Below are 17,142 nucleotides of genomic sequence, written 5' to 3' on the forward strand. Positions count from 1 at the left end.
GTTTTAAAAAAAAAACTTAGATGATTAACACAAAATCAAGTTGATGTGAAGGAACAATTACTTTTAGAAAAAAAAATCAGGAGGTCCTAATATTCTGTAGAATGAGGGAGGATGCAGCTGTATGTCGACAGCTTTCATATCCTCATTTGAATAATGTGGCCTGAATCTGTCACTTTATTCATCCTCCTTATGCTCAGTGTACTCTGCATCAACAACAAATTAAGTTGTAAATAAGAGACAATCATCACTTTTGTTTTTAAGCAGCTTCTGCATGGAGAATTTCAATGTACTGTTTCTTTCTGACAGAAAGAAAGGGATTCTACACTCTGCTTATGTAAGCACAAATATGAGGAAACCAACCGAAATGAAACAATGAGGGAGTACTTGAGAACTGCTCCAAAATGTTCTTGGAAGTACATTTATACCACCAAAAAAATCTCCTTTTTTAATAGGATATATAATGGAGACCCTTTAATTTACTGTAATAATTATCCTTACTTTGCTTTAAAATTTCAATTTTTTTTTAGATTTAGAAACATTCCCTTTCCTTATCCAGGCACACGCAGTGTACACCTCAACAGGAAGAACAAGTGAATAAGGTCAGGATGTAAACTTTATGTACCTAGAAATATTATTAATTTCTAACAGGATAAAACAATACCATTTTGTGAGAAAATACAGCATGCAGTAAGGAGAAAGGGTGGGGGGAGAAGAGATTTTCTTACCTTTACATCTGAGAAGTAGGTTTTCAGCATATTGGAACTTGGGTACCGGGTGTAAAAGAACATGAGCTTGGCCTTTTTCAAGTGATTCGGTGACAAGCCTTCCTGCATGTAGGATTGAATTAGTAAAGGAAAATTCTTTTCTTGAGAAAGCTAGTTCTGAACGTACAGAGTGCCCCATTAAATACTCTATGGTTCCCTAGACCACAGGAGAAAGTATTAACATCTGAACCACTGTGCTGTAATTTTCTGTAAAACAGGCAAACATGGGACGAGAGGCCACGTAACTTTAACCCTGTGCTTCCTATCAGTTTAGGTGCTGGGTCTCAGGGACCCTGCAAGTTTAGGGATTGTGTACCATATGTACATTCACTTGTTGCTACGGAAACAAATGCAGGAAGCATGTGCTGCAGAAAACTTATCGGGAGCTTTTTTCTCCTTCTCCTTTGCAATGCCAGCTAAAGCTTCTTTTCCTCTCGGTGTTGTGCTGCTTGCACACAATAAAACCAAAGCATGTAAGACAATCAGGGGCACTTTATGATTTTGAGCAGTTTTACACAAACAGCACATTTCACCTGTTCCATTCGTGTCGATAAATTTTAATATCTGGGGTAGATCTCCCTAGTCCTGCTGCTGCTTTGCTCCAGTGGCTCACCTGCAAATCAAAGTGAAATCTGTAGCAGGCAGAGCCCCTTGGCCGCTGAATCCCTCTGCCACAAACTTGTCGCCTCCTGATTTACACAGTTAACTCCTTGGAGAACGGAGCTGTATTTGGGGCTAACCAATCAATACATGAGGGCTAGCAGATCAATAAATGGCCACTTACCCTATAAGGCAGCCTGTTTATCCTGGAAACATCATTACCTTTTAGATCTGTAAACAGAAGCAACTAAAAGAGTTCCCAAGGGAATGTGAAGCTAACCATAACAATCTCGGCTTGCTGATTTTTCTCCCAGCTTCTTGGCTCCCTTTTGTGAACTGCGTGCTAGGACGGCTCTGGTCACATCTGTGCCGCAGGCTGGCCCTGCCATTTCCTCAGCAAATTAATGGCTTTATAATTTATCAGAAATGAAGATGCACGTGGAGAAAATCAATGCGGCCCCCACAAGGTCAATTAAGGGTTCTTCCCAGAAGCTTCTCTAAGGACTGTTTCTCCTAAACACAGTTGTTGAAAATTTCGCTCGGTTCACACCTTATGGCGGGGGAAGGTCAACCAAGTTGACAGATGCACTGCAGCCAAGGTGCCTCCTCTGCCTTACAGCGGGTGCACGTCAGCACAGAACATCCCACTCCAGGCCTCGACATGGGAAACACAAACTAATTTTTATCAGCAGCCTACTGATGATTAGCTAGGCTTTTTCAGCAAAATTCCTTTTTCCCTAATTCCTGAAATCTGCTGAAACCCTCTCCCTTTATTTCAGTTACAAAGTTCATTTTTAGATTAGAAAAATGTAGCATTTAAAAAAAAAAGGCATTGACAATATTAGTTTAAAAACCTCTTATTATCTGGAAGTACATGGAAAATGGCTCAGCTGAACTTGCATTTTGTTTTAGATGCTTAATGATTACAAAGAAGATAATTTATGACTGACATACTTCTTGTGCCAAGAGAAGAGTTGAAAGAACCTCCAGTTACCTCCATTAGACTGATAGAGAAGTCTAAAAGAGCATTACACTCTGCAGTGCCATCTGTCAAAATACGTAAGTGAAATAATAGTAGCAAGCTGTCACCTATTGCTCAGTGATAAGAGTTTTAGACAAATCAAAACTTCTATGCCAGAAATCCATTTTGTTATGTGATCCTTTCAGGGAAGTGGGGGTCCAAAGGGGAACTCCAGTAGGAGAGAAAAGAAAGTAATCCTGAGTCTCCTTAATTTGCAATTCCTCTGACGCCGACAACATGTTAACATCGGGTTTGGTGTATATTTTCTTTCAATGCAAGCTCAAGGATGGACTTAAACTTCAAAAAACCCCTCTCACATTTGCTGGATTTAAGCATATTAGACAGTTGTCTAAGCATTTGGATTCCTTCTGCATTTAGGATTTTTAAATATTTTCTGCTCTAATGCCAGAGGATATTGATATTGAATGAAGCATGTATTAAAAGATGCTCCGAGACTCAAATTCCCAGCAATCCATTTTTTATTAAAATTATACTTGTTCTTAAGCACTTGGCAGCCTCAAAGTAATATCAAATATGCAACAAATCTGTATATCTTGATCCTAAGGTTAACGCTTTACTGTGATAAAAAATACGATCTGTAATAAACTAGCAAAAAATAGTTAATGACGGACTTAAGAGCTAAGAATTAGATACCCCATTGCTATTTAAGAAAAAAAAAAAAACTGAACTGACCAATTGCTTAATTTCCTTTTTAAGTGCTTGGGCTGAAAAGCAACTGTTCTTCCAAGAAAGCACTAGCTGTTTCCAGGATACTTACACACGCACAATGACTCATGATGAAATAGATTCAGTAAACATACAGCTGTACCGAACACGAGCTAAGCCCCATTCAAGGCCAGGAAAGAAAACGAGCACAAATAAATATTAAGGAGGTAAAGGGAGGAGGGGTGCCGAATGGAACGCAAACAAGCTCTGTCCCAGCAGCTCGTGTGGCTTGCCTCAATTCTCTTAGCTATAGCTTTGTGAAGACAGATGACATTCAATTCTATGGGTAATGCAAAATAGACAATAACTGCTGAAACTTGAGCCAGCTGCCAGGTGTAAAAAAAAAAAAAAAAAAGAAAAAAAAAAAGAAAGAAAAAAAAAGGAGAGAAAGAAAAGATGATAAATCCATAAATTAATGAAAGACATCTGCTCAGGAACATAAAAGATCAGAGGAACAGTGTACTGCAGCTGAACCTAAAGCAGTGTTCAAACAACCTGAGAGTCTCAGCATTGTGGGTTTACACAGCACAACGCTGCCTCACCTAACACAGCAACAGCAGAAAAATGGCAAAGCCCTAGAAATAGGAAGTGAAAGACTGGGAAAAAAACATATGGGGACAAAACATATACATGCTCTCATGTGTTTTAACAGGAGAAGCACAGGGGTGGCACTGAACAGCATTTGATTCATTTGCACTTCAATCCTCCTCCCAGGTAATGCTCCTCTTTTGCAAAAATATTTTTCAGCACAGATGATCTTTCACTCCTGTTACTCTCAGCCTGAGCCCCCACAAATGCTCTAACAGGCTTTTCTAGCCCACGCATGCACTGAGCTGAAGGAAAAGTGGCAAGAATAGGCTGTATCAGGTAAAAAAAATCTGCAGCAGTAAAGCCAAGCTGCTTCTTAAGTTACACCTCAGGTACTTTTAATCAGCAAAGCTCCAAATAACTGTATCTCAGAGCATCTTCAAATCCCTCCAAAGAAGGGCTGGCTGGCTGCAAAGCATTCGTTCATCGCCCAGGTTTTATCATCAGCACGGAGTTATCCAGCTTGCTATACAATCTCTCCTTTTTTTTTTTTTTAAATTTAATTAGTTTAATTCTAGTCAGATGTAATAACTCCTCATTTCAAAATGTTGTAATTCACTAATTATAGCTTTCACATATTGGGACTTTGAAACTTGCTCCAGTTGGATTGGAATTCTGTTTAAAAATAAGTAAAATTGTAAAAAGTTGCAATAATTTTTCTAAACCCTCCTGTCAGGGAGAACACACTAAACTTCTTCACCTTTACAGATGTTTTATCAGCACACAAACTGCTGTTGTGCTTCAATTTTGATCTATGCAAATGTTTTGTGACTGAACAAGGCTATTTTTCTTGAGATGCAAAGAGGATGCATGACAAAGAAAGATCATGCAGAAAAACAATTCACTGTCTGTTTCTTTTTGAATTTGAATAAAACTTAATATTTGATTAAACAGATTAGTTTGCAAAGATACAGACTGCATTCATGACCAAGATGGGAATTCAGACTGCAGGTGCATCTTATCTTGTTTAGCAACATACACAAACATTAACCATTTCCTTCTGCAATTCAGCAAAGAATGATCAGATACATTTTACAGCCATTGGTTAGGAAAAAAAAAAATCTAAGAAAACAAAACCCAGGCTAGTTTAGTGTTTAACTTACTACTAAAACCTGAACTTGGCTGTATCTGCTGGTCTTATGTTCTCATCCTGGCTTCATTGTCCAGGAAAACAGATGTTACTTTCTGCAGGGAAGAAAGATCTGCTTCTTTCAAGAAATATAGTCCCTATAGATGCACATTCAACCATGTAAAATAAAAGTGCCACAACAGAATTGACCAAAAACAAAACAACCTCCACACCACACCTTTCCCTGGAAAATTGCAAGCTACCTGGACAAATGAACTGCTGCTAGAAAAAAAACATCCATTCCTACAGTTGAGCTGTATACCAGGGTACACGTGTAGAAGGGTTACTTAATAAATCTGGTCTGTATTGAAACCCAGAACAAACTGCAGTCTGCACTAGTGCCTAGGTGGGCAAGTCCCTATGGCACAGAAAAAAGCAGGGCAGTGAAAAAGAAAAGGGATCACTGTAGCACCAGCATTTCTCCTGGCTGTCCCTGGGAGCAGCAGGGGATTCTTGCACCCCTGTTTCAGCAGAAGCAACAATCTCCATTAGCGAGCATCAGTGAGAATGAGCAGCAGAAAGGGGGAGAAATGGGAGGGGTGGGGAAGAGATGCTCCATGGGTGGCAAGGATCAAGTGCAGCCCTAGAACTACTCCTAGTTCCCACTCTTGGCGTGTTTCTCCTCTCCTCACTGCTCTCCCAGGATGGGAGAACTACTTTAATACAAAAAAAACAGTTAGTATGCCACTGTACTGTTTGGTAGAAATTAATTGCCCTGGCCTGAGTCTTGCCCTCAGCTGCCTCTCCTGTTGACCTCAGGTCTGCTTTCCAAGCACTGCACTTGCATTCAATATGCAGGAGAGATCTTTGGTTTGGAGCTCCCCACGTAATTGGGGCCATCTCTGAGAGTGATGCTGTTCCTAGATTGCCTCTCTTCTGCCTTACAATGTAGACAGTGAGGAGAAGATTTCCCTGCTACCAACACTCCACGAGATCATTTTCTGGGCAAGAGTACTTCAAACACCACATCCACTACCAGCTGGTTCCCAAAACCACCAACACCTAAAGAAGGTGCTCTCCAACCCAAAATGTTTTCCCCATAGAAATGGGACTGTTCACACAGGTTAGAGAGCACCAATCCTGACGCAGACTAGACCCAAGCTGGATCAAAGGGTGGTGGTAATGGGCTTTGGATCTGCAGTGCCTGCCCTGCCCCACTGGTGCCCACTGCCATGGGAGGAGTAGGAAATCCAGGTAATCAGCAGGTCTAGAGCCCTGAGAGCACCCTCCCGAGGATTTAACAAGTCTATAGAAGATGTGGTTGAATTATTCCAAAACCACCAGAGTTATCAATCACCTGGTAGATACCCAGTGAAAAAGCACAGCCTCGGGCATCTACCTCCACAGGATGCCCCTCCAAAGGGGAAAAGTTCCTCACCATTGCTACTGTTACCCAGAGAGGGGCAGAGCTGTTCTGTTGCTATTACTTTTATCACTTTCATCATCTTGGGAATGAAATTAGATGCATCTAAGGCTGGGTGCTGGCACTGTTGCCTTCTGCTGGGATCTTGGAGATGGTAAAAATTATTCATCTACTCTTCATGCAAAATCCTCAATTTTAGCATGGGATAGACATGTTATTTTATTTGCTTTCAATACAACTGTACCTGGAAGCAAAACTTTTTGATCAAAAAGCATGTTATGGGAAAAGATGGAAGGACTGGGAAGCATTACTGCTAAAAGAGAAAAAAACCCCAAAAAACCCTAGTTCTAGTTTCCAGAGAGGAAAAAAAAAAAAGATGATTACTATGTCTGGATATGCCTAAATAAAGGCAGAGATGGATTTGTCACCCTAACTAAAGCCTGTTATTGAGCTAAAATGAGAGATTTTATTATCATCTTTTTTTTTCTTAAGCAGGGGAAGTGTCCTGTAAATTTAATACAGCTGAAGTTTTATATTTAATTGTTCTCTCTGGCTTTCCAAAATAATTTGCTTTGTGTATGTTAGGACAAAAGATTTCTGTGTATGGCTGAACAGAGGTTAATCATGCATAGCAGGCAGCTGCACAAGGGCTGAGGAACAGACCTCTGGGTGGGGGAAAGAACTTGATGCAGCCTGAATATATCAGTACCTGTGTCCTTTGTGCTTCGTTTCCCTTATGCACTTGAGAGCTGAACTCTCACAGACGACCAGAGCGTGGCTCTCTGTGAGCCCCAGCCACGACACCATTAACAGGGACTGTGCATTGGTCTGGCAAGGGAGGGAGAAGAGGTGGCGTGGCCGTAGCTGGAATGGTTTTTGGCTGAGGGTGCTGGCCCCTCGATCACCTCCCTGCCTGAGGAAAGATCTGCCAGCCCAGGGAAACCCACTGGCACTCAGGCCATGGGTTTGGCTGCCTTCCTGACCCCAGAGGCAGACTAAAGGCTGGGGGAGGGCCAGTGGCCAGTGGCTGTCAGTCAACACCACGTGTTCTATTTGGCCTCGCCAAGCCGCCCCCCAGCACCCTGTGAGCACCCACTCCTGCAGCACCTGTGGGAAGCCCCCTGGCACCAGCACAGCCCTTCGTCCTCTCCCACCGGCCACTGCCGATTATCACTCATCTTTTGAAAAGGATATTGCACTTCCCGAGTAGGGCGAGATTTCGGACATGTCTTGCAGGTCGCCACACTCGGACTTAATGAGGGACAAGGAGAGGCCCTCAGCGGCGCTGGGGGGGTGAGCCGGCGAGCAGGGGTGGTGGTTCATGTGGTGCGATGACATCTTGGTCCTCAGGCTGGTGGTCTCCCGGGTCAGGTCGAGGGATTCAGGGGAGGCGCGCTCTTTCCCCGGGAAGGAGGCCGATGGGGCGCCCAGGGGGCTCTGGAAGGGGTAGGCCATGAGGGGCAGCGGGAAGGGGTGGCGGAAGGAGGAGGTGGAGAAGCCGGCGGTGGCCGAGAGTGGGGACTGGTGCAGGGAGGCGTGGTGGCCACCGGCTGGCGGGGCCGAGGCCGATTGGTCAGAGGAGTTTTTGCGGACAACGAGGGGCAGCGCCTCGGTTTGGTCGGTGGCGCCGGGCATGGGGACACTGCCGAAGGTGTCCAGGGGGTTGGGAATGATGACGTCCCCGAAGCACTGCAGGCGCTGGTTGGCTGTGTGGAAGTTGTGGTTCTCCCCGTTGACGGCGAACCTTGCCTGCGGGATCTGGAGGGGCGGGAAGACCTGAGGAAGCTGGCGGGAGGGCTTGGATGAGAAAACTTTGACCACTGTGTCCACAACTTGTGACATGGCAGTGTTCAGCTCCTGCTTGAGGGTCTCAGCCAAGTGTTTGCCTTCGGGGTGGAAGGCGTTTGGCCCTTGCTCCTTCTCCTTAGGACCTTCTCTTTTTGGCTTGTTCTCCGCGACCTCCTGCTCCCGGATGAGGGCCCGTGCCCGGTCGATGAACTGCCCCGGGTCCAGCTCGCACATCTCGTTGTCTGACCTGCCGACAGAGTCGCCGGCTCTCGCGTCCATGGTTTCTGAGCGCATGCTGTCTTCAGACAGGTTGCCATCTTCATCATTTTCAGAGTCGGTGCTGTCGTAGATCTGGTAGAACTTCTCCTGCAGCTGGCGCAGCTGCTTCTGCATGTCCTCCAGCTGCTGCTTCAGCTGTCTGCGCTCCTCTCGCTTCTGCTCCTTCCTCGCCGAAACCAGCTGCTGGAAACTCTGCTGCTGCTGCTGCGGCAGCTTTTGCTTGCGTTTGTTTTCTCTGTAACTTTCTCGGGGACTGACGGACTGCGGAGCTATTTCTCTTTCATTTTCATTGCCCCTTAATGCCACGCTGGGGGAATGGCTCATACCTCGAATTATATTCTCAACCCGGGCGCGTTTAGCTCTCAGGTGCTCGTCGCATAACCGATCCACATCAAACTGGCTCATAGTTGGCCTGCCAAAAGGGGAAAGACACTCTTGGGGGCTGTCTCTTGAAGAGTTGCTGCATACATCCTCCTGATGTACTTCTGAGCCTGTACTAGAGAGACCGCTGGCTTGGAAACTGGGCTCCGTGCCACCATTTTTGTTCATGTTATTTTTCAACAGCTGGGAAATTATGGTTGCTCCTGGAAAAGGCATCATGGCATCTTCATATGAGTTCGCCCTCTTCAGCAGCTTGCGGAGTACATTTGACTTTTCCCCATCTGCATGCTGCACTACTGAATACTCGACATCCTGCTCTGAACCTTGGGGATTCATGGCACTAAAAAACGTTGCTCTTGCCTTTGCAAAAAATGCAGATGCTGTCCCTACCGTCCTTTTCACTCCAATGTCAACTCTTCTTCTCTTGGTTTGCCTGCTTAAGAGGGCTGTGCTGTCATGGTCAGGCATCACTGGACTGTTATTGTGCCATCTTCAAAAGCTTGTCAGCTGGGCTCAGCTCAAGAATCCTGGGACCCTGGCCAACAGAACAAAAGGACTGATGAATCATTTTCTTTAAATTTCTCCAAATTTCCTGACCTCAATCCTGAATAAAATGCAAAATGCATAGGCTCTGGGATTTATGGCACATTACAATTATTGCAATTTATTATGCACTCTGCTTGAAATGAAACATTTTTAAATATTTCTGCTCCACTGGTTTAAGATGGATTAAGATTTAAAAAAGCAAAAACTGCTTAAGCACCAGTAATATGATTCTCTTGCACAAATGCCTAAAATGATACTGTTTATCTTCAGAAGAAAGAGTAGATTAGAAGAACACAGCCTCTGACAACCAATTGATTAAATTTAGGGCATTGAGATACATGTTACAAAAGAAGATGAAAGTATTCCTTATTTAAGATTTATTGTTAAAACAAGAAATCGTATAAAATTTGGATTAAAAAAAATTCAATTGCAATGTAAAAAACGCAGTTGTAGTTTTGCTTTTTAGAGAGGCAAAACTGGTAAATAAACCTTTGAAGGTTACAAAAACAACTTTCAAATAATTGTAGGTAGGATGGTATATGTGTACGTGAAAGGCAAAGAAATCGTAGACGCATTCAGGCTTACACTGGGGAAAAAAATCCCCTCTCTTAAATCATTAGGGAAACATTTATTCAGCAAAGCAAAAATGCATTAAAATATTTTATGATCAGTATCATACTATTTACAGAGATGTGATCAAATAAAGGCCAAAATGTAGTTCGTTAGCACAGGCTCGTACGTACCACTGACGAGCCACAACAGTGTTTTGAATTCCCCATACATTCCTTCCCTTTTCACAACTTACATTCTCAAAGCAAGCCCTGCTACCAAAGGCTGAAGATTCTGTATTTCATACCCTAAAATACATGATGTTAAATTTTTTGCAAAGCAGAAATGAGGCATGTTCAGTGTCACATCTCTGTGCTTTAGAAAAATCTCCAAGAACAATATCTCAAATGCCCAGTGAAGCCCTTCTTACGTGGAGCATTTTGAATACACAGAATCTTATTTCCTGTGACATGCAGAAAAGATGAGAAAAAATATGGAAAGATGAAAGAAATAACATCAATCAGCTGCGTGAGAAAGGAAGATACCTTCTCTTTATATGAACTCTCATTGTTTCCCAGGAACACAGCATAAAAAGATAACACACTTCCTTGCATTTTGTAAAAGGCTCTTGACATAATTTGTGACTTATTAACTAGTGATGCTAAACTCACATTGCACATAAAGCATTAGACACTGTTTCCTGTTTCTTAAAATTTAACAGTGAGGAAAATTAAAATATTTTTCATGCAACGCTTATCTAATATTAAACTTTACATTTGCTTAACAGAGCACAGTCTTCACAATAACAGGGTATATTGCCAAAGGCAGCATGCAGACTTTTTGGAATTGCTCCCATCTCTTTCGGTTCACCTGTAAAAACATCTACATGCTCCCTAGGACTGCATCTGTGGCTAGTTTTAAAGAATGACTATCCATGCAAATAGGCATAATTTCAGCATGAAATAATCTGTAAAATCCAAAAATCAAGACAGTAGTCAATGCTTAGTTTGCAACCAGGATGAAAAAAATAAACCAGCTTTTAATACTTAGAAACATTATGTTTATTTTGCAGCCTGTGCTCATGTATTCTGGATGTACTAAAAGAATTTTCAGAGATCTGGTGTCAGAGAGAGCTATGCAAGGGACATGATGTTTGTTTACATTACAGGTTCCTTGCATACAGGAGAGCAAAGAATGATAAAAAATATATTAAAACCAAAAAGTATCATTAATTCAGATGCAAAATCCAAACACCTTGACCTATTATCAGGTCACTGTCTTCAGAGATTTTTTCTTATCAAAAAGTACATTAAGCGAGCTAAGTTTGGTTACCTCATGATGAAAATAATGAAATAACAAGGACTTCTGCTGCAGGGGCCCAATTCTGCCACCTGCACATCAAGGAGCATCCCACCCTCCGAGCAATGCCCCTGGAGTCCAGGGATACCAAAATCCTGTTATGTGTGAGGGGTAGGGTCAGGCCCTGCTTGGCAGGGTCTAAAAGGCTGTCTCCTGCTTTCTCCCAACTGATGCAAGTGGCACTTTTCGGGGGGCAGAATCAGGCCTTACAATTAAACCATCACAAAAAAAAAACCAAAAACCTGAGGAATATCAGAAGGGCTGTTTTTGTAAAGAACTGGCCAAGGCACTGGCACAGAATAAGCCAGAGCTGAGTTTGACCTTTCAGTCCAGTGGTGTTCATTTGAAAGAGATCTAAACTAATTGGAAGACAACTGAAAGAGCTCCTGCTTATTTCACCTAAAATACTCTGAAGGCATCTACCATAAGGATAATACTTGCCAATAAGGAAAGAAAACAAACCACAAGCAAAACCCACCAACACTGGAAACCTTCACGCTTTTCCTTCCTTTTCTGCAGTCAAGCTATGCTTGATTGAGAGCCAGCAATACGTTCCCAGACTCACACCAGAAACCTCATGTCAGGTTACAAGTTTTGCACTTTTCCCAGAAAATTCGAGGTGCCTGACCACGGTTCCCCTCTCTCTTGCCCAATCCCAACCAAGGACACACATGGGGAGGGCTTGCTGTACCCTTGAGTCAGCAGCTCAGGAAATAGGCTGTCCTGCGCCAGGTTGGAAGGTCATTGCCATGCATCCTTCCTCCCCAGTGTCCATTTCCCTCCCCAAGCCCCTGCGCCAGCGCTGCTCCACAGCCCATTCCTGCCACCACAGACATGTGGCAGGAGGTGCTGCAGAGCCACGTCCCCTCCTTCACTCGATGGAAGCTGAAAGCATCAGAGTTATCGTACACTTAACCTGGGTATTAAGCAACATCTCCCATTTGCCCTGGTGTTATCCTGAGCCAGCCGGGCTGCCAGCTTTAAGGCTTACGTGCCTTTCGGCTTAAATATGAGAAATAGTTCTACTTTAGCCTGACAAAACAGAATGGGTATTGAATGGCCAGTTAATATTTCATTCTCTGAGGACCAAAACCAATTTGCACCTCAAGGGGAGTGGAATGGCACGTAGAGCGGGATGCAAAATCCCAGCCACAACAGGCAGAATTCAAGACTGATTAGATTAGAACTGAATAAATAAGGAAATCTTGGGGAGGGGGAGAAATAATTAGGAAGCGTGTGTCCTTTAGACAATCACCAGTCTAAAGGTGTCATTGTACATTGTCTCAAAACTATATTTTATACATCTAAAGTCTCTGCCCAGCTCTCCAGAAAAACAGAGCTGGCAAGATAGGCTTTGGTTGTCAAGATCTACGTAGAAATCTCCAGAAGCACCATTTCTTTCCGAATTGCAGAGTTTTAAATTTGCGAAAGTTAAATTTGGTTTATGCATCGCTTTTGATACTCATCGCATGACAAGTGTAGTTTATGTTAAATTCACCAGCCACATCTCCAGCCTCAACTCGCACAACGTGGCTTCCTCAGAAACCAAACGTTTTCCATGCCGATGGAATTAAAATCATACCAAGGACCTCAACACTTTCTATGTCCACCTATAAATATAGCAGTAGTATTTTATTTACAAATTTACTTTAAAATCTTTTGTTTAAGGAGATATGATTACAATGTAGCTATGAATAACCTCTTAACAGCACAGTAGCAACAGACATGGGTTTATTTCGTATCCATTTGATATGCATTGACATTTAAAATGGTAACAGATTAATTTCTAAGTCTCAAAGAGTTGCTGTTACCAAACCTTTGGCTATGGTTTATCAAAATGAGTATGCTGTCAGGTATTTAACCATACTCACTATTAATAAATCAATTTTTGTAATCAATTGTGTTAACTCATCTTGATCTAGAAAGATGTTGATCATTTTCTCCTAGATTAATTCAAACACCTACAGGATGCAAAGGAGATGTAAATTCAAACGCGCCCTCGTCAGCCCCTTTGAAGAACCCTAGCCTAACCTGAACAGCCATTAAATACACAGCACAAGAGTGCTAAACTTGATGGATATGCTTGAATGAATTCAAGGAGATATCAGTTTATACAGCTGAAATCGCTCCCATCTTTTCACAAGCCGACTACTTTTGTTGATCCAGAGTCTGCCTGCTTCATGTCAGCCCATTATGCCAATACCATGCAAGAAATTTAACATCCTTCTGCTAATAGAAATATTTAGATCTTACACTCTAACGCACTACACAGAGTATGGCTTTGCCAGAATCAGCCAGGAAGCAAAGGATGAAAATTATTCTAGTCAAGAGCATTTCATGCACAAAACCACAGCTAAAATTTGAAGAACAGATGACATCTGTTCACCATATCTGTTCAGTGCTAAAATCACATCAGCCACTAATGAGAAAGTGCTACCTTTTTGCACAGCTCTGACACAAGCTTTCTTGGGAGAAAGTACTACCTTTCTGTGCAGTTCTAACACAAGTTTTCTTGCGAGAAAAGATTATCCAACTCCCTTAGCTGAGATGTCTAACAAGGAATTTGAAACAAGGCAGTAAGGGTGAGGAACTATTTGGGCAGTAAAAACCTACTTTACTAGGATTTCTCCACAAGAAGAAGGAGCAGCAAAAATCAGTGCCTGATTTACTTCAAAATTATGCTGCTTGCTCTTTAGCCTTAAAGGAAAAAGCAACCCTCGTTTTATGAACCTGGTGATACCCAGGACCCAATAGAGCAAGGTATTCAGCAATTCCTATGAATGCCAAGCATCCGCAATTCCCATCAACTACAGAGCTCAGTAACAGGAGGGATTCGGCATCTCATTAGTTCAGGCCTTTAAACTGGGGAGATGCAGGGCCCTCCATCACACAGCCCTGCTCGGCACTGCTTGAGGAAACAGATCTTTTGAATAAGAAAAAGAAATCAAGCTGCTCAAAGTAGAAAACTGAAAACATTTTTCTCCTCTCAAGCCAGTTTGGTCCCTGCTATTTCACTGATCATGAAGAAAATAATTCACATGGCCTCTGTGTAGAGACAATACTGAAAGGTTCTCAAGATTCCTACTCTGAATTCAGCCCAAGTTTTCCAATATACTATTTTTTCCACACTACGCGATGTCATTACATCACAATTCTTAAATTACTTAATTTAGCAGTTAGGCTGCACTTTGAGTCAGAATAAATCACTATTTAGAGACTACAAATTGCAGTATTTACAATTCTGCCCCGAATCGAATTAAACTTTTCAATTTGAAAATGTGTCCATTCTTATGAACATCTCAATTTATCAAGCAATCATAAAAGAGATAAGTTATACAAACTGAGAGGCCTCAGCAGGCAGGGAAGTTAACTGTATATACCGATAGTGCCATTCAGCGAACGCAGGATACTTTACAGAATAATTTAATAGGGAGCTGTTAGTGTAAAGTATATACATTGTACTTTTTATCACAGTTCAACTCCTGAAATGTTGATACTCTGTCTACCCTTGAGTATTAATAAACATTTCACAGAATGTGATATTGCTGCTAAAGGTAAGCTCTGGACGAAAAGCAGATAAAATAAATGCAAAATGAGCTGCAGTGGTCGTAAACTTAAAGTGATTGATGGCAACTCAGAGAAAAACTGTGAGAAGAAGACATAAGGGATATGTACCACATGCAAATCTACGGCTAAGGAAACTGCCTCCCTATAATTCATCCTGCCTATTGCCAAGCCTCTACAGGCAATGGAAGTGACAAATAATCTGAGCTTTTACACCTCACGGTGACACAAACACGTTTCTGTGTCCTGCACTCAACAACACAGCACCTTCTGCCACCAAGCCATGGCCAGAGATGCGTGGATGCGTTCCACGTGCTCCCCACCCGTCCCCACACCCGGATGACGGGTTTGGGGTGACACTCGCCATCCAGCCAGAAACACCACGGGGTCTGCTCAGGCTCGGGACCTGCGCGAAACCAGCGGCTTTCCAAAGCTCGTCCTGGCAACTTTCGCCCGACATTCAAGGGCACCTCTAGTCTGCAGCCGCGTCCCTCGCCAGCCCTGACTGAAATTCCCTACTTTGTCAAAGACATTAAGTTAATATCCCGCGTACCTGCTCTTCCGCGGCCGGGGCACAGCACAAGGACGCGACGCCGGCCCCTCGGGGAGCTCCATCCCGCCTCGGCCGCGCCCCCCGGCACCGCTCCCGCGCCGCTTCCCGCTGCTGCCCCCGCCGCCCCGGCTGGCTCTCCCTCCCTCCCGGCGCAGGGAGGCGGCGGCCCCCGGGACCCCCCGGTCCCGCTCCGGTCCCGCTGCCCCCGGCGCGCACCTGCCCGCAGCGCCCCGCACCTGCCCCGGCCCCGCCAGACGCCGCGCACGGACCGCGGGCGGCCGCGCAACTTTGTCCCTGTGTGCAAAGAGCCGCGGGCCCCGCTCCGCCCCCGCGGAGTGCCCGGTGCCCGTCGGGCCCCGCTCCTGTCGGGCCCCGCGATCTCGGCCCCCCCGCCCCAGCGCTGCCCTGCGCGCCCCCTCCGCGCAGGCCCCACGCCCCCCAGCACCGCTCCCTCCTGCGCCTTAACTCCGCGCAAACACATGGCAAAGTGAGCCGGGTCACTCAGCCGCTAAACAGAAAATCGAAAAAGCCAAGAAAGATCTCCATCAACGGCTAAGAAAGAATTAAATCCCCCCCGGAGGAAAAAAAAATCAACAAACAACAACCAAACAAATAGAAAGTACCAATAATCCTAATCTTTTCCCAGATCAAGGCTCTTATCCCGCGACTTGCATTTGATCTCTTCTCATGTGCTCGCTACCTACCACTCAAATCCCATTTTCTATACATTTCCACCATTCGCGGCTCGTCCCACGCTTGGAAATGAAAAAGTAATTGCAAGGGTAAGAAGAGTAAGAATAAAAAGTCCCTGTCCTTCCCGGCTTGGGTTAAAAAGGAGAAGTAGCGACATGCAAATGACAGGCAAATTGGAAGAGACAAAAAGCAAGGCAGCTATAATAAACAGGACAAAGAGGAGGCTCGGAGGAGCGGAGCAGGAGTTTAAAGCGGGGATGGGGAACTTCGGCGGGGACGGGGGGAGAAAGAAGCTCGGAACAACAACAAGAAGCCAAATACTCGCTGCGCTTTCCGTCCCCGCAAAACTGCCCTCCAACCCACGGAATAAAATAAAGAGCGGTCCACAAAAGGTGGCAGCGAGAGAGCGAAGGGGAAGGGGGGGAGGATCACCTAACAACGAGCAGGTCACTTACTCTTCAGCCCTGGGCAGGCTACGGTGAGCGCTCCATCGGGCTCCTTACCGCTCACAAATCCTTACCGCTTTATCTACCGGGCAATTAAAACTACTCAGCTAATAAAGTCACTGCAATTTTGCCCCCTGGAAAAAGAAGCACAGGTTTGATAACGGTGATCAATATTTTGCTGGCGATTTCATCACCGCCCCCCTCCCCCCGGACCATTTAGAGCAGCCCAAGCAAGTGCGAATTTAGTGGTTAAAAAAAAAAAAATTAAAAAACCCCTGAAAGACCTGAAAAGGCCGAGAAAGCGGGGAGGGACGGAGGGGGAGCGGAGGGGCAGCGGGTACTTACTCGGTGCAAAGGCGACGAAACTGAGCCTCGCTTTTTTTTTTGCCGGTGGAACGAGAGAAAGGGCGACACGCACACGCACATGCACACACACACACACCCGCACACGCGCCCCGCACACGCACACACGCACACGCGGACACGCGCGCGCAGCCGGCAGCCCCGGGTGCCGCTGATGAATATGATAATCGCGCGGGGGAGGGCGAGCGAGCAGCGCGGGCGGGCGGGAGCGCGGGCAGCGGCCGCGGGCTGCGGGCGCCGAGCGGAGCGCAGCGGAGCGGCGGGCGCGGAGCGGAGCGGGGGCGGCGGGAGCGGCGCGGGGCAGGGCTGGGCTGGGCAGGGCTGGGCTGGCCGAGCCGAGCAGCGCTCCGCACCGCCACAAGATTTACTTTAAGACACAGCTGAAGGAAACAGGAAGACTAGACGTCACACTCGGAGTGACGTGGGCCCG

The 17,142-nt window shown here is 44.9% G+C and overlaps 1 protein-coding gene across 1 annotated transcript in view; it reads right to left on the reverse strand.

Annotated features, from left to right (window-relative positions):
* PROX1 (prospero homeobox 1) overlaps nt 1-16,785 on the reverse strand; it is a 49,450-nt gene extending 32,665 nt beyond the window's left edge. The window contains exons 1-4 of the mRNA XM_058802508.1: nt 16,695-16,785; nt 16,359-16,483; nt 7,386-9,174; nt 726-833 (exon numbers count right to left, since the gene is read on the reverse strand). Coding sequence (XP_058658491.1) covers nt 726-833; nt 7,386-9,107 — 1,830 coding nt within the window. The 5' untranslated portion in view covers nt 9,108-9,174; nt 16,359-16,483; nt 16,695-16,785. The remainder of the gene's footprint in view (nt 1-725; nt 834-7,385; nt 9,175-16,358; nt 16,484-16,694) is intronic.
* Nucleotides 16,786-17,142: the final 357 nt, after the last annotated feature.

The sequence above is a fragment of the Ammospiza caudacuta genome, chromosome 3 (assembly GCF_027887145.1).
Source record: "Ammospiza caudacuta isolate bAmmCau1 chromosome 3, bAmmCau1.pri, whole genome shotgun sequence".
In the NCBI taxonomy this organism is placed as follows: Eukaryota; Metazoa; Chordata; class Aves; order Passeriformes; family Passerellidae; genus Ammospiza; species Ammospiza caudacuta.